Below are 18,121 nucleotides of genomic sequence, written 5' to 3'. Positions count from 1 at the left end.
ACACTTGTCTTCAATACAAGCTTGTTAATATAATTATATTAAATTTAGATCTGATCCTTTCCATTTAACAGTGGTGATACCTCCAGGGTTAAATTACATGAAAAACACACACAAACTCTTGTCTCTTCAAACACTGCTTTTGCCTGCTTTTTGCACTTCCTTCAGTACCAAGAACGCCTCTCCCAAATCTTTACCTACTTTTACGTGCCAGGTTAAAAAAGATAGGAAAAAAAAAAAGAAATTACCATTTGTCGTGCAGTCATACACCATATAGACAGGCAGTGGAACACTACCCCTCAGAGGATGCCATTGGATAGACCCTTATTCAAGCAGAACCTGTTAATAACTTCCCTGGGAGCTTCACTGAGGCTGTGAACGCGGGAGGGGGTTGGTTTGTCTTTATACACAACCAACATGGGCACTGTTTTGTGGAGTGCCACTGCCCCTACTCAGCTGGACAGAAATAGCTTTAACCCTGTGAGGCTATAATTACCTCCCCCTCGGACAGATACTGAGGTGTGATTTGTTTCTCCTGCTGCCCACACGCATGGACAATTCTTGCATCCTGTGCCCCACAACATCCCTCACACTATAAATCTTCTTACTGGACAGCAAAGCTATTCCAGCAAAATTCTCGTTTTCCCTTGTTTTTCTTGTCTTAGGAAATTAAACCAAGTAAACTTCAAATACTGCTTTCCCCTTTTTTTCCAGGGTGATGTGAAAGCATCTCCCCAGTTTAAGAAGCACCATCAGAAGTTACACCGGTGCAAGTAAGTCAAGAAGCAACACACACAATCTTCACCCAAGACGGTGTTAAAAATGTCAGTGTTTCCTGTAAGTAGGTTGTTTGCTGCTTAGAGGCAAATGCAGCTAGAAAGAACAGCCTGTTTGGACTGAAAACTCATGGGCTGGTTTCAAATCAAATTCAGTGGGTTTAAGTCAAACCAGAGCCAAGCACACGCTTCTAAAATCTTATTATTTCCACCTAGTTTTTTTTTAATATGCTGACACATACTGGTAGCGCAAATTTATTATTTTGAATAGAAATATCAGCATTAGAAGTAAATCTGGAAAATTCAGTCACAAACACACAAAAATGCTTCTCTTGAGAAGCTTCCACAAGATAAGCAGGCAGATAGTTGTTGTGTTGCTGGCTAGGATGTGCAACACTCCAGTCTCTGCTGTTTCCAAAAATCTGCACACTTTAGACACTTCTTTCATTAGAAATGGGGATCCCAGGTTTCCTTCCAAAACCTATATAGACACTGTAATTTACTGCCCATCGACAGAAATCCCTGCAGAGTGCAGCTTTGCTCTGTCAGTCCTGGCTGGATGCCCCCTCCTTTCCTTAGCTCAATACTTCTATTAAGGATAATTTGTTAAACTTTGTGCTGTAACAGATGTACTTGAGGCCGGATGGTTCAAGCACAGACAACAACTACAGAAAGCAAACTTGCATATCCTAAACAGCAAAATACACCATCAGACATAAAAGATAAAATGAATGCTGTCAAAACAATGGCAATTAAGCAACCAAAGTGGACTTAATTAGCACCATTTGAAACGTGTTGCAATTTAATTTAATGAAGACAGTTTTCTTAGTCTTTCCAATAAGATACTAGGAATTCAGACAGGTTGTCTCAGGCATCATAAAAATTTAGATAAACAAAAATAAATTTACTATTTTGCTCAGTGATAAACTTTATCATCAAAAATAGGACAAACTAAAGAAACATAAGAAATGGGCCAAAAGGAACAACACAGTTTGGTGTTTGTCCTTGAAAGGCCTGCTAAGCTGCACAGCATCACTGCACCAAGAGCCAGGCATGCCCCAGGACACACATCAACAAATAAATGTGGGGTCAGGTTTCCTGTAACAGATGAAAAATGCTCATGTTCCCTTAGCAGTGGGATATAGAAAACTAAACACAGAGCCATATAAATTCCATGGAAATGCCATCACTCGAAAATGATCTGTGTTAGACAGAGGTGCTCCCACACCCATGAATGTGCCCTAGATTTCCCTGCACACATAGGTGGGGTTCCTTAGTCCAGTTCCTTGTCCTGAGACATGGGTCTGTACACCAGGTGACTGTGTTTCTTAAAAGCATTTATTTCTGACCAAGTGCAACCAAAAACTTTTCTACATATTTAAAGCAAGGAAAAGCCCAAATTCTGCAGCTAATAATTTTGGTGGAGAAACAGAGTAGCAAAAGCTGATAGCTGGACACGGCACACATCTGTGAATCTCATTTTTTCAGGCTGTTGAGGTGCTGGATTGCCTATGCAGGCAAAAAAAAGAAAAAAAAAAAAGCTACCAAAAACAATTGTTTCAGTTGCAATATAAGCAGTCCAGAAGAAGACAGTATATTGTCAGTGACATCAAATCACAGGATTCAAGGATCCATTCTGTGTTTGGTCAGGTCCCAGTGTTCCCTCCCTGGACTGAGGGAGATTAAATATGCATTGCTAAAGGGTGTGGCAGCCTCAAATGCAAATGTGTGTATAAAAATACTGAGGGTTCTGCTGGCAAGGATCCTGCCGGTTGCATAACTGAATATCCAGGCTGTGTAATATCAGAGTTCAGCAAACAGAAAAATGTATGCATCCTCCCAGATGAATTTATCCAGACTGAAGTGATTCAGCAAGCTGCTATTTAATGGACAGCCCAAGTCATTCTGCCTTTGGCTGATTCATTTCTGAGGCTGATGTAAATAATTCCATGGAGAAGTCATTTGGATTTAGTCTGAGTTGCTGCATCCAAGGTAAGGAGCCAGGACCAGAAATTTTAACTTTGCTCCAGCCAGGTTATGAGGTACAGCGTGGCCTGGATTCAGACTTCCCTGTCAGCAGGGTCAGCAATAAACCACCAAATGCAAACAATGGAGAACACAGTAACTTCTAAAGAATTATTAGAAACTCTTCTCTAGCTCTCCATGTGTTATACTGGCAGTGGGGTTTGGTAAGGAACGGTTTCAAATCTTCCTCACTTGACTCTTTCCAGACTCCCAAGCCTACCAGAGACCCTGGGGAGAGGTGGGTATGGGATCTTCTATTTTAACCAGACCAAGAGGTTGGCAAATGCTCCTTACTCTTTTACATACTGATGTTTGTAATAAAATTAATTCCCACTAATTGACTTTGCTGCTGCCATGAACTCCAGACAGGTCTGAGCTGTATAAAAGGAGAGAAAATTGCATATACAGACAGGCAATGGATCACTCTGTTTCAAAGCAGTGTGATTCCCAAAATAGCTTTAACTCCTCTCAGTCCCCAGACAGACTTTTAGAATATCAAACCACAAAGATCTTTATTCCTGTGAATCTCATTGGTGGAATACAAATGGGTGCTTTTCCCACTCCCCCCTTCTTTCTACTGCCATAGCAGAGATTATCTAGGAGCCCATTCATATACAGAGGGATGAAAAAGAGGGGCACGGATGTTCTCCATCTCCCAAATGCACTTCTCCTGCTTCAGCCAAAAGCTAAGGCTGGGCTGGGCAGAAAACCACAGAAATTCCAGAGGATGGATTTATTTTTGTCAGGACATGGCATGGAGGTTTTGAGAAGCCATGGCAGAAAGTTTTAGCTGTTTCCCTTTCTCATGAAGATAGTTTATTGCTTTCATGTCTGTTTTGCACAGAATCATGGTTTTACCAACCTCTCAAGATAGGACTGATATTTTTTCCCACTACCACATTCTTTGAGAGTTGTTAAGCATAGAGCTGGTCTTAAGTCTTGTTATGAGGTAAGATGATAAGATGCACCCTAGCTGCTAAATCCATGCCATCTACTTTAATGGGAATCACGAACATAGCCAGAATCATAAAACAATGCAATATATTCTCAGGCTAAAAAGTCTTCCTCTCCTCTGAAATTTCCATCATATCAAGAATGCTTAAGGAAGTCTTAGTATTAGAAGGCATCAAAGCAGCTTTAGGTGCTCAGCCCTGACACAGCATTTCTTGTCCCCAGTGCCAGTAGTTGCAGATTTTGTTTTGTGACTTCGAATCAAATAAAACCACAAAATCACTGCTATGCAAGCTTTGGAAACTCTCCTTAGATGGCTGTTGCAAGTGAAGATTATTGGAGGTTTACAGCATTTCACTTAAAAGTAACAATCTAATAATAAACATTCTGTTGCTGAGCAGAATGCAATTTCTGCCATTCTCATAATACCACCAGAACTATGTGTAAAAGCTGTAGTAAAACTGGATATCTTATACCACACTAGAATTTAAAGACTAATACAATCAGCATTTTAAATGTACACGTCCTGCTCTGTAGACCCTTTCTCTCATGAAACTATCCTCTGAGATCAATAACCCCCCAGCACAGGAATGCTCTGTGAAAACAGCAGCAGAAAATTTCTGCTTCATTACAATCCACCTTATGCTCTTCCAGGACATAAACAACAGTTCCACTCCACAGTCCTTTCCAAGTAAGGGTTTTTATGTGAATTTTTAACCAGCTTCCTAGCATATCTTTGACTTCTATGTATAAAGAAACTCTTGAGTAATTCAGTTAGATTTGGAAATCTGAAGCAAGTCCACCAAGGAAAATGCTGAGGAACTCACAAACAAAGCATACGGGACTCAATCACCCCAGCTTTTGGAAAGACTTTCCCACGCTATAATCAGGTCAAAAGATGCTGCTTTTGTTGAATTAGTCATTGCACAAGTGTTTGGAAGATATATAAACTGAAGAGTCTATAATAGCTTAATCTTTACAAGGTCAAATTCTTCCCAAGAGTGAAAAAACAAGGACAGCTGTTGGAGTCCCCTCCATGTAGACAGAACAGGCAAAGTAATTCCCAGCCTATGCAGTACAAAGGTTGCTCAGTGTAAAACTCCCAGCTTATCAAAACACTCCAAAGACACACATAACAGGAGGCCTGCAAGAGCATCCAGTAACCTCAGCCCATAACCAACCCCACACTCAGAGAACTAACTGGTCCCTTAAAGACTCTTTTGGTTTGGGCTCCCACCACCTGTCTCTTGCAGGATCAAACCCAGAAGATGGTAACCCCACCATCTCTTGTTCACAGCTCCTTTCTTGCCCCTTTTCACCAGCTAAGAGAGCAGCCATAGCCTCTGGAAGCACAGCTGAGACCTCCACACTGTAAATACGAAGCACAACTACCCAGTGGCAGAGACACAGCACATACCTGATCCTTTGCTGGCACCAGCAGCTCTTCAATCATCATGCTGTCTCGGGCATAGGAGCTCCTGTTCAGCGTGTAGGACCTATCCGAACTGAAGGAGCGGAGGCTGTTGTATTTACCATTTACCATAGAAAGTGCAGGTGACAATGAGATGAACAGAAAATAAAAATAAAAAAATTAATACATGCAACTTCCAGGGATAGCATAAAATGGCAAAATATACATAATCTGTGAAATAAATAGGAGGAGGAAAATGGAATGAAAAGTATTTGACTTTAATTACATATTCCCTTCCCTACAATATGCATAAGCAAAATCTCAACAGATGCTTACTGCTTTGGCAGTAATGTTGTGGCTTTAGAATAAATCTAGAAAAGTGTATTCAAGTATTTAGATGAACTTTGATAAATATCTCCATGCCCTAATCCTGAAGGCAACCCACGAGGGCAGGTCCCGGGGGAGCTGTGGGTAGGTCACAATGCCTGCCCACACAGCTCAGGTTGCTGAAGCAGGTTTAACTAAGAGCAAGTTTTATGTGATGTCATTCTCTTTGTGGCTGAACCACTTCTGACATTGTTCCAAACACCATAGTTATCCCTATAGTTAGAAAGGGTAAGTTTGAAATGAAAGGATAATAAATTTGCTTAATGACAACTAAGTACAGATTCCAATGTTTTGAGAATTATTTTGTGCATGTTAAATTATTTAGAAATAACCATGATTGCTGTTAACGTGTTGCAATTAAACCAACACAGGAGTGTTTTACATTTAACCCTGGAAGGTACATTATGGTATGTGCTAAAAACATGCTGCAGGCCTAGACATGCTTGCTACGTGACAAGAAATAAAGTAGTAAAAAACGTGTATTAATACAAAGCAACATCCACCAACATATTACACTTTTGAACTAGCAACACTTTTCACACTCAAAACTCTACGCATTTCATGCATTTAGTAGTTGCTAATTGAATTTCTCTAATCCCTTAGCACATGTTCCTTCATGTGCTGGAAGCAGAACTGGGATCATAATTACACATCATAGGCATATGTTAAGCAGACTTTTACATGATAAAGGGCATAAAGAATTTAATTTATATTTGTTATAACAGAGGGATATTCTCTAAGGCTGAACCCACCCCCTGCTCCCCAAAATAAAAGCATGTTGCTTTCCAATGCTGAAGAAAATGAAGATAAGCAATGGCAGCAGCAGAAAGATGAGAGAGATGTAACACGATGCCATGCCTTCTTACCTGACTTTTGGACTAAAGCAATTTACATTGGAAAAGAAACAGGAGAAATAGAAAGCAAAGAATCAGACAGGAAAAGCAAGATGTTATGGCTGGATGGCTTATATATTTAATGTGTTCATTTCTTAATGTTACACTCAGAATCAGCAGTAAGATGCATCCACAGAATACTTTTTTTTTTTTTTGGCTAAATGAAATACTTCACAGAAAAAAAACCACTGTATTTGTCTCCTCTGAGCATAACATGAGCAACGCAAAAAATGAGCTACACAGCAACAAATAGTAATGGCACTGCTAAAACCAGAAGCATGGGAATATTAGATTTCTCTCAAAGAAAAGATAACATGGGGTTGAACCTCAGATCTCCCTAACAGATCATGACTGTGGAATCTGTTCTCCCACCTGCACAAGGAGCAATCTGTGCGAGAAGAGAGCTGGAAGGAGTGAAAGGTGTCAGGTAAATCAGTGCTGGGCTCTGCACACAGAGCATATTCCCTCTACATCACCTCTGCCCTGCTCCAGCCCTGACCACAGTGACAGGGCTGTGTGATCACCCTGCTCACACCAGATTTGAGAGCAGCATGTCAACTTTGTTAATTCAGTTTACTATGACACGGGATTCTCCCTTCAGATCTAATTTGCTGATTTTCTGGCAAATGGACTATTTAAAACATTTTGTCATTTCTCATGAATGTATTATCTCATAAATACTTATTAACTTCCCTAAAAATTGTAAATAAAGCACAACGTGGCTGGGGACTACTAAAGAGCAAATTTCCACTGCATGCTTGCATTTCCAATGCAGCCATAATAAACAGGACTGAAGGGTAGGCATCTAAGCTTTACCTTATGGGAGTTGCCACTTGCTGCTAGACAATGAACTTACTTTTTAAAACAGATCTTTAAACTACAGCATAGGAAAAAGCCCTCAGGGCTCCAGCTTATGAGGTTTAATTATTAGCTTCAGTACAATTCAACTGTCAGTAACTACACTGCAAATCCACAACTATGGAAGCAATCTCCGCTCATACAGCTTTAACTGTTCTGAGAAACACACAAACACACACTGAAGGCTTTAGCAACATTCAAAAACAAAATCTAAAATGTTGATCGGGAGATACCTGAGTTGAAATTAACATTAGTCAGACAACATATTAATTTCACAACATTTCACAGAAACTTTGGCCTGTTTTCCGCAACACACAATCCATTCCCTGTCAAAATAAATTAAGGGGAACTTGTCTTTTTTTTTTTTTTTTTTTTTTTTTTTTTGCGGGGGGGGGAAGGAGCAATTTTTTTTAATGTTGTCTTTCTCTGTTGGATTACTCACTAGGACCGCTAAAGAAACAAAACCGCCAAATAGCAAAAATGGTTTGTCATTCAGTTTTTCTGGCATTTACATTCTTCAGCAAAACACACCAATTAAAGCGGTCTCTACTGTGGGTATCAGTCTGACCAGTAACAGTCAAAAGGAACCTGGCTTTGCTGGCTGCTCTAGATCAGTTTCTAGACCAGCTGCACACCATTAGTAAAGAGGTACCTTGGAGATGTCCAGGGCATGAACAGAGACCAGAAAAAGTGAATAGTTAAGTTTTCTGTATCGTTGCCATAAGAAGCCAAAATAAATAAAGAATATAAAATAAAATTGCAATGAACATATGCTTCAAAGGAAAGACACCTCCTCCACTTCAAAACAGACCCCAGCGCTACGTGGAAGAGCACGGTTGCTTTGTAAAATCTTCTAGCTTTGGTGACACATGAACAGAAGAAACAGCAAATACAGTACCTGGCAGAGCGGGCTCCCAGGCTGAAGCCCATGTATCCTTCAGCAGGCAGAGAATCATCTCCCAGCTCTTTCAGATCCTGGGGTCCGAGGTATTTGTCTGTATCGCCTGTCATTGCATCCTCACCTGCAGTACAAAAGCCAGGCTGGAATCAGAGCTACACGTATGGCAGATGTTTGTGTGCTTAGTAAGTCATAACGCCCTTCTCTGCTCGCCAATAAGGAATCAATCCAGTCACCCCCACTTTCCCTAAGGCTCTTTCCTCGTTGCATGTTAATTATCCACCCTCTGAATATGCCTGAGAAAATCATTTTATTGGGGGACAAACGAAAGAAGCAAAATTCCACCTTGACGTAAACCCAATAAAGTTATACGAGGGATGACTTTTGCCCAACCGTTCCAGCAAGCTAAAGAGTTCTTCTGTACTTTGCATCATTGCACTCACTTTTGCTTTCCTTATGGAAAAACGCCCGAACTGACAAAGTTGGATCATTCCATGCGAGGGGGAAAAAAAAAACCAAAACAAACAAACAAAAAAACCCCAAACAAACAAAAAAACCAACAAAACAATCAACAACCCAACCCCTGGCTGTGAGAGACAGCCTGTTTGCCCACCACTCCTGAAAAGTGCTACAAGCTTGAATGGAGGCTGAGGGAAGGAAGAGGCCCGCCTTCCACCTTGGGTATTTCTCAATACCTTTAGGAACTCTGAATGTAAGTCGGGATTTTTTTTTTTTTTTTTTTTACACGTTTTTGTTGACGAACCGCTGCGCGCTGCCGGGTTTACTTCCCGAGCGAAGCGGTCCCCGAGGGCTGCGGCAGCCGGAGCCCAGGGAGGTGCAGCCCCATCCCCGCGGGGCCGAACAAAGCCCCCGGAGCGGGCCGGGAGCCCGGGCACCGCCGGCACACGTGCGACGCGGCCATCCACACAGAAAGAGACCCTTGGCTCTTATCTCCAAAAAACCCCAAGAGGAACGAGAGTTAGATGTTGGGAGAGGCGGGCGGGCGCCACGAAGGGTTAACGGAGCAGCTGCCCAGCGGGGAACATTTGCATGCCATTACATCATGCAAACCTACATTCCGGCATTGACAGAGCAAGCCCAAAATATGCCTTTTGCGGTCGTTGGATTTCCCCCCAACCCCCGCCCCGCTCCCTCAACAGCGCAGAGCCGAGAGCGCTCTCTGCAAACTCGTGGCTTGCCGATAAACACTCTTCCCCCTTTGTATTTTAGGTGTGTTAAGTTTAAATTGCACACCAGAGAAGTTCAACAACAGCGCGTTCCCGAAGGTAAGAGACTCCCGAGCCCAGACACACGTTGCCCGCTTTCATTCGAGGAGTTCAGACTAGTTTCCATTCACTAAATTCAGGAAACCACAGGCGAGCTCTGATTTAAACTAACAATCACGTCTAAAAATACCCCTTCGACTACTGCTTGGCAAACGGCGAGCAAACAGACCAGCTTTCTCCTCCAGCCCAGCAACGACCAGCGTTTTAAGCAACAGTTAAAAAGCTAAAATGTTCACAATACACCAGAAAGCATTCAAAAACCCGAAACAGAAACAAAATACATCAAGTGAAACTTTAAAAAGTCTTACTGTTTTGGAAAGCCATTTTCACCAGCCTGGTCTATAAGATTTTTTTTTCCCCCTCGTGTTTCCAAGAATTCCTATTAGTCCTATTAGTCCTTAAGCAGTGATTTAGACTTAATCTCCAAACCAGCACAAGCAAAACTAATCCCTGTGGGTCATATTCGCTTTCCACCACAACTGAGATCTTCTTAACATCTTGATCTCTTCGTATGTACTTTAGGACACGTGCATTTTTTTGTCCTCTCAACTCAGATTAAAGTTCTTTGCAAATATAAAACAAAACGAAAAATAGTAAGTTAAAAAAAAATAAAATCCCTTTTTAAACACTCTGCGGACATCCCTTTAAAGCTTCTGCTGATTGGATTACAGCCTCCCTTGGCAAGCCTCTTGAATGGTGACATAAATGCAGGCACTCCAGTTATTTGTATGTAAATAGGGGTTCTGCGAGGGTGTAGTTTTTCTGTAACTTGATGCCGGGGCTGAGCAGGGACCGCGGGGCAGGCGCTGCCTCCGCCCGCTCCGGGGCTGGGGGAGCCCAGCCTGAGCCTTCCCCGCCCCCGGGCTGGGGGCTGCTGTCCGGGCAGAGGAGCCCACCGAAACCTGGGAGGCGAGGAAGCGGCCCGGGGAGGGCGAGAGATCAGCGCAGCTTTCGGCGACTACGAACCGGGCCGCTAAATCTGGAAACTTTTGCCCTTACAATACCCGAAGACAAGCGCTACACCACTGTTAGGAGCAGACGAGGCATTTTCTTTAGGAGCATCGCTTGTCAAAGGCGAGGAGAATGATAAAAGACCCCCCGTTCTGTCGAGCTGTAGAAATACATTAGATGTTATCCTGCTCTGCAGCTAATCCAGCTGGGGCAGGATTACTCTAATGAAATGCTCTCATCAAGGAAAAAGTTGCATCTAGGAGTGGTAATTTCAAAGAATTCCAGACATTGTTTTGCGATCGTGGGAGGCTGGAGCAAAATGGGTGGTGCACGTTTCAGCAATCCCACTCTGTTTAATTAGGTGCTGTAGCCTAATCCCCTGCGCTTCAGGTAACAGTGAACACAGTGTTTGCTCACTGCACACGGAATTCCTGCAGAGAGGGTCTCAGAGAAGAGCGAAGACAAAACTCATCTCTGAAGACAAACAACAGAGAAATGCCCAACAACGAGGCGCCAATGAAAAAACACCAGAAGATACTGCACTACTTCGCTGCCTTTGCCATCCTTCCCTTCCTAATAGGCTACATGTTGAAGAAGGGTGATGTCCCTGCTAACAGTGGGTAAACACAGTTACTACAAGTAGAGGAAACAGCTCAAAGTCCAGGGAAAAACAGCAGCAGTAGGTCAAAGCAAGGGTCCACCAGTTCCAGGGCACCCTGTCTCCGACAGCAGCCACATTTTGCAGGAGAGTATGGGAACGTGGACCAGCAGAAGCACTCCAGGACATTTTTCTAGCTGGCACTGACTTTTAACACATATTTTCTAAACCTGAAAGAGGTTTGTATAATCACGAACAGGTTTTTTTGTTTGTTTGTTTGTCTGTTTTTGGTTTCTTTTTCCCTTTTAAAATTCTTTCAGTTACACTTTAAATTCGTGTAAATTTTTTATGCTTCCCACACCAAGGACCTGTACAAGGAGTCATAAAAGTGAATTACCTCCTGCAGGAGGAGCAGTCCTTTCAAGCTCGATCTGCCTCTTGCTGGTTTCACTGATACCCCCTATTTTTAGACATCTGGAGAGCTGCAAGCATTGCTGCTCACTTTGACACCCATTATATGTCCTAGCCTATCTCTCATGCAATTTGTTTGGTTTTATTTTCTGGGATAGAAGGTTCTATTGTTCTTACTCTTTTCTCCCCAAGAATCTTTTTCTTGCCTCCTATCACCTTTCTCATCCCAAGTTTTCCCTGTTTTTCTGGTTCTCCATGTCTCCTACAGCTAGGAATTGCATCAGGGTAGGTGTTCTTTTTAGAGGCCAGTGAGAAATACAGGCTCTCTGGCAGCAGGAAAGAAGGTATCACGTGGCTTGGGAAAAGTCCCAGACAAAATTTAACCATAGGCTGGGATCCAGGTGATCATTTGTCATTTGGCTTTGCTAAAGATACCAGAGGATTTTACCACACCTTCATCACAGCCTGTCCAGAGCTGCCTTGATGGCAGAAGACAGAACCACAGGGAAATGGAGGATGTTTCAAGTTGTAGCCAAGGTTTTGGTTTCACAAAGTAGGGAGAAAAGCCAATACCAAACCACTGAAACCATTATGAACTTGTGAAATTTTACCGAGCCAAAGAAACTCTGAAAACTGAGCTTAAAAATATAATAAATCAACCCCTCCCAAAATGACCAATAAGGGATTTTCATGCATGGTGATGTTTTGACTGGTCTTAAATGCACTTAAACTGTTGTATCTTAGCACCTACTCAGGGATCAGGCAGTGTGCATTCATGCTCTGTTAGGACATCTGTCTAATCTTGCAGGGATTGATTAGCATGATACTTATTCTTACTGAGTTAGGCGTCTTCATTAAATCGGTTTAAAATAGTGTCCTGGTTTACACCCAAAAGTTTGTTATCTACTGTAGGCCAAAAAAAAAAAATAAAAAATTAAAAGCTCAAGAATAACTGGGTTTTTTTTGATAATATTCTCCACACCTGATTTGGTTTATGGATTGCATTCTTTCTGCCCTTCACTGCCCATAGTCTCTCTCCTCTTTGTATCAGCTTCCATGGCTTGCTATCCCTTCCCTTCTGGGACAGCATCAGCAACTTCAGGGTGGGCTGTAGTGACAGGGCTCATGGCAGGGTTGTGGCAGGCACAGCAGGGCTCCAGCTCCCTGCACCAGATTAAAGCTCCTGCAGGTGCCCAGAGGGATGCTGAGAGGATGAGCATGCGCTGCAGAGAAGGGGGTTCCTTCCAGGCCCCCTGCAGGTAACTGGAGTTGAGCTTTACCACGACTGAGCCCTGCTCCCCACCAGCCTCATGGCCACGGGCACAGGGCTGGGACCCCCAGATACGTGGGGAACCAGCTCCCAGCTGGAGACAGTGAGAGGAAAGACCCAGTTCTTCCAGACTCAGGTTTCACATTTATAAGATTTGCAATCTCTTTAAAAATAAAGCACACACTCAGTGTGTGTTAGAATTGTTCTTCTACAAGCTCTCTGCTGTGTACGAAGGTGAGCCCTCATTTATTTTCCCCACAAAATTATGTGCACATCTTTCAAGCAATTTCCCAACACTTAACCTCATTTAGAGAGATTTGCCAGAGTAGTCTAGGAAAAAGAATATAAAAATCTCTCTTCTCAACCAGTTTGACTCCAAACCAAGCTGTCCTCAGCAGGGAAAAGAAATTACATAATTCCCATGTAAATACTTATTTAGTGGGCACAGCAAGACATAAAACAAGGAAATGGTTTCCTGACATTTGTCCCAGAGCTCTGAGTCTCTACTTTCCAAATCTTCAATTTCTCTTGTGAGAGAAACCTTGAGGATTGTGGCTCATTGAGAAGCCATTCAACAAGTCTGTCTCACTGAAGAGTTTTGGCTGATGACATGAACACAAGCCCAGTGAGGAAGAACTTGGATTTGTTTGCTAAATTTGTGCCTTTCTCCCACTTGGAAATCAGCTCCTTGTCTCTGAGATTTGTCAGAGTGCCTTACCATCTTGAACAGATTTGTTTTGACTGGTGTAAGCAGATGCATTGTACATAAATCCCACTAACACTGGGAGTTGTGAGGATGGGCGTCACTGAGTTGTCATTACAGATATGCAAGTCAGGGGAGAGACACAGGCCAGTGGTTATCACCTCAAAGCCTGTAATTCATCATGAGCCTTGCAAAACACCTGTTATCTGATTTGTGAGCTCCCTTTCAGTGCTGGGTTTGAAAAAGATCCTGTCATCATAGTATCACAGAATGGCCTGGGTTGCAAGGGACATTTAAAGATCATCTTGTTCCAACTCTGCTGCCATGGGCAGGGACACCTTCCACTAGACAAGGTTGCTCAAAGCCACATCCAGCCTGGCCTTGAACACTATCAGGGATGGAGCATCCACATCTTTGCTGGGAAACCTGTTCCAGTTCCTCACCACGCTCACAGTGAAGAATTTCTTTCTAATATTGAATCTAAACCTACCTCTTTCAGCTTAAATCCATTCCCCTTGTCGTATCACCAAGAACTCCCTCTTAAACTTTCCTATAGGTCCCATTTCGGTACGGGAAGGTGGTCTAAGGTCTCCCTGGAACCTTCTCCAGGATGAACAGCCCCAACTCCCTCAGCCTGGCTTCACAGGAGAGCTGCTCCAGGCCACTGGTCATCTTTGTGGCCTCTTCCGGACTTGCTCCAACAGCTGCATGTCCTTCTCACATTGGGAACCCACAGCTGGATGCAGCACTCCAGGTGGGGTCTCGTGAGAGCTGCCCACGGTGCTTTGGATGCAGTCCAGGACATGGCTGGATATTTCTGGGCTGCAAGTGCATATTGCCAGGTCATGTTGAGCTTGTCTTTCACCAACATTCTCAACTCTTTCTCCTCAGGGCTGTTCCCGGTCCATTTTCCACCCGACCTGTATTTATGCTTGGGATTGCCGTGATCTTGGTGCAGGACCTTGCACTTGGCCTTGCTGAACATCTTGAGTTTCACACAGCCCCACCTGTCCAGGTATCTCTGGGCAGATCCCTTCCCTCCAGGGTATCAACTACACCACACAGCTGGGTGTCATCATCAAACCTGCTGAGGGTTCACTATCCCACTGTCCAAACTGCTAACAAAGATGTGAAATGGCACCAGTCCTAATACCAGTCCCTGAGGAATGACACAAATCACTGATCTCTACTTGGACATTGAGCCTTTGAACACAACTCTGAGTGCCCCATCCAGCCAACTCCTTAGTCAGAGCTGTCCATCCATCAAATCTATCTCCAGTTTAGACACAAGGATGCAGAACAGGACTGCTTATGTATAAATGAGTCTCTCAACTCCCCAGGCAACAACACAGGTACAGAATACAGTCTGCAATACACAGAATCAAGGAAGAATCGTATTACCTGCATTCCTAATTGTTGGTTTGGTCCTTTTATACTGAAAGCTAGTGACTAGAAAAACCCTCCATAGATTTGGCTTTAAAAATGATCCCATACATTACAGTTTACATCTTTAGTTCCAGCACCCAGGCTTCCCACAGGGTGTTTATCATCTGTGCCATGGAACACAGCAAGTTCCTGCCCTGTTAACTGACAATATTATGTATCAGTGTTCCTGTCAGTTGAAACAATGCAGTATTTTGAGCAGGACAATGGCCTAGGAGAACTATTTGGAAAACACGTATGCATGGTAAGAACACGATCCATTTGGAACTGCAGTGCTGAGAACACAATGGCAGATGGGAAACAAACCAAAAACCTCAATGCATGAATTAAACAAGAGCTGCACACAAAGAACTGAAATATCTTTTACACCTTGCTGCTTGAATGCCATGAAAATTAAAAGTAAATACATCAATAGGGATGAAGAAAGATTGACCAAAGAAAAATAAGAAAATTGAACACAGTCACTTGTTTTAAAAAATACAATAACTTTGTTCTTTCATTGTCATTGACTTCCACTATCAGCCATTTCTTCCAAAGCATTTTAGTATTTTATCCTCTTGTCCAGTATTTCATTTTTCAGTTAAAACAATAAAAGTTATTCACTTTATAGAAGCAGCAGCAAAATGATTATTCCAGGAAAGTCAAGGTAATTGGATCAAAAAATTGTAAGAAATTCAGAAAAAAAATAGAGGATTTTCAGTAATAGCTCAAAGAATTTTTGAGAGTGCTCTTAATTGTAAAGCAGAGATTATTGTTAGTGGGATAGAAGAAAATTATCTGAAAGGATTAGTTTTCAGACAGATGAAATAAAAGGAAGAGGCTTAAGTTAAATATCAGTGCAATACAAAAACGCACAAATACCTTCTTCAACATCTGACAAATATTCAGCATCACTGAGTATTTCAGGGGCATTGGCTTTACGAACTGCATGATTTAAATAAACAAAATAATTAAAAAAAAGCACATACTATCAATATGTCCACAAAATCAATGTACAACAATAACATATGTGCAGTGACTATGTCAAACTAATAATGTTAGTCTTGGCATTTTTAAACAGACATTTCTTACAACCACAGAGTGAAAAAAAATTTTAAAACTTTTTAATACCTTCATCATCAGACATATCAAGAACTTCATTCATGGTTTCGGGTACGTTCATTTTGTGCTTTTCTGTAACAGTCTGTAATAGAAAAAAGTCATTTTTTAGTGCAGGCATAATTTTTCTTAAAATTCTAGTTATTTTTCAAATTAAATGCAAGATAAGATTTTTATCTGCCGTTAGAAAAACACGAGTTAATTTTTTAGCTTCTTACCCACTTTCTATTTTAAAGACGCATTGTACTATACATTAAAAAGACTACAGAAATAGGCAATATTGCCTTTGCTTTTAAAATCATGCTCATGTTGTAGCACGAGCGGAAAGCTTAGGTGATGATGTCAAAAGAAGTATCACATATACTGAAATGAACTTCATTTTAGGGGGTTTAAAAACAACTCTAGGTAGTCATCTAAATTTTGAGCAAGGAATATTCCCTCTCTAATAAAACCAGACTTTCTGAGGGAAGTATTTCTTCTCTTAACATCAGAAGAATTCTCTAATTTGGGAGGGGCTGAAACAATGTGAATTTTTTTCAGAGGTGCCTCAGCATGACTTATTTGTTTTTCCCACAACTAAGAACAATTGCAACCACACGCAGGCTAAATGATACCCCTGAAGGGCTTTGTGCATGAAAGACACTCAGAAGCAGTTGCATGATTTTCATTCCAACGTTTATATTGATTCAGACCTAAAGACCAACATAAAGAAAAGAGTTCTGAATGCATGTGTAATCTGTTCCTAGAATACCTGTATCCCATGAATGACATACACATGCACTTATTACTTTCCAGCTAGGGTATAACACAACAACCACTGGTAGAGGTTTGGGTCAGACAAGAGCTTCTGCAGAGATACCATTCAAGGAGTGCAGTGGAATTAAAAACAAAACCAACCAAACCAATACAAAACCAAACAAAAACCCGCTCCCATCTTTATAGGGGTTTTAGATTGTATTTTTTTTAAACCCCATTACTTCTCATGCAAATAAGAAATAATAAAAATGTTCAGGAGGGCAAAATATCCTTTCCATTTTCACTTATTTTAAAAGATTTCAGTTTTTCTCTGGCCTTATGAATATACATTTGGTTTTTCATGTTTCTTAGTCTACTGCCAATCACTTGATATAGGCAGAAGAGCTCCTCCATGCTCAAACAGTACAAAACCAACAAAAAACCTCATGCAATTAATTTTGTGGGAATTACTTGCAAAGCCTTTTAACACATCATTAAACCAGCAAAGCCACTGGACCTTTTTTCAGGTGCTACTGGATTTTTTTATTTTATTGGTGTTCAAGTATAAATTCTAGTACAATTAGCCATGTTCATCCCTGATGCCTTTAAATTTAGCTTATGGAGTTGTTTAGCCAGTCTCAAAATATAAGTCTCAGCAGTCAAAATGAATTTTTAAGACCCTCAATTGTAAATCAGATCTCACGTCTAGACTTCCAAGGTCTCAAAATTACACACTGATAAGTATCATATTCTGTTTTTAATGGAAATTATTTCTGGGCTTCTCTTGAGAGCAGGTATTTGAGGTTGTGGAGGTCTTTCAGCATCTAACATTTCCTCTGGCACAATTCAGAGCCTGACCCACCATCTCTCTCTACTCTTCATCTACACAAGATATATGGTCAGACACTTCATGCAGCACAACCTCTCCCTCCAGGTCCTGAAAGCCAAGAACAACCTTGTGATATTGAGAGATTTTAGGATAAATGTGTGGTTTTCCTGCAGCTACCTAATTGAATAGTAGGTAGTCATTCAAGTTTTTCTATCCTGTTTAGTATTTTCCATCAAATTTTTCTGTGTGGAAAAATGCTTTGGAATCTTTCTAAAGATTAATTTGTTCCTGAGAAAACACAGAGAAAACATGTAAAGGAGGGGAAAAAAAAAATCAGTGTTACTTTCTAGCATATTCCTCTATAATTTATTGTTCCGAAATTTATCTTTTGTGTGGTGGATTTTCTGTAAACTACTGAAACCACAGCCAGGAAAGTCATAGGAAGAAAAGGTGCATGCACTAACAGAACTAAAATGTGCCTCCCATCCCAAAAGCTCATCATATTGCAACCACCTGCTTGCACAGATAGACCACACAAAGGGGTGATGACAAAACATGGAACACGCACGGTAACTGTTTTCTACCCCCGATATGTCTAAAA

General features: G+C 41.6%; 1 protein-coding gene across 1 annotated transcript in view; it reads right to left on the bottom strand.

The window, feature by feature from the left end:
- The window catches only part of ANK3 (ankyrin 3), a 138,206-nt gene that overhangs the window by 59,373 nt on the left and 60,712 nt on the right, over positions 1-18,121 (bottom strand). Inside the window, exons 25-29 of the mRNA XM_062496908.1 lie at positions 15,969-16,041; positions 15,720-15,782; positions 8,197-8,320; positions 6,414-6,425; positions 5,167-5,269 (exon numbers count right to left, since the gene is read on the bottom strand). Coding sequence (XP_062352892.1) covers positions 5,167-5,269; positions 6,414-6,425; positions 8,197-8,320; positions 15,720-15,782; positions 15,969-16,041 — 375 coding nt within the window. The remainder of the gene's footprint in view (positions 1-5,166; positions 5,270-6,413; positions 6,426-8,196; positions 8,321-15,719; positions 15,783-15,968; positions 16,042-18,121) is intronic.

This window comes from Cinclus cinclus, chromosome 7 (genome assembly GCF_963662255.1).
Source record: "Cinclus cinclus chromosome 7, bCinCin1.1, whole genome shotgun sequence".
Lineage (NCBI taxonomy): Eukaryota > Metazoa > Chordata > Aves > Passeriformes > Cinclidae > Cinclus > Cinclus cinclus.
Note: the sequence above shows the minus strand (reverse complement) of the source record. Positions and strands in the feature narration are given on the sequence as shown.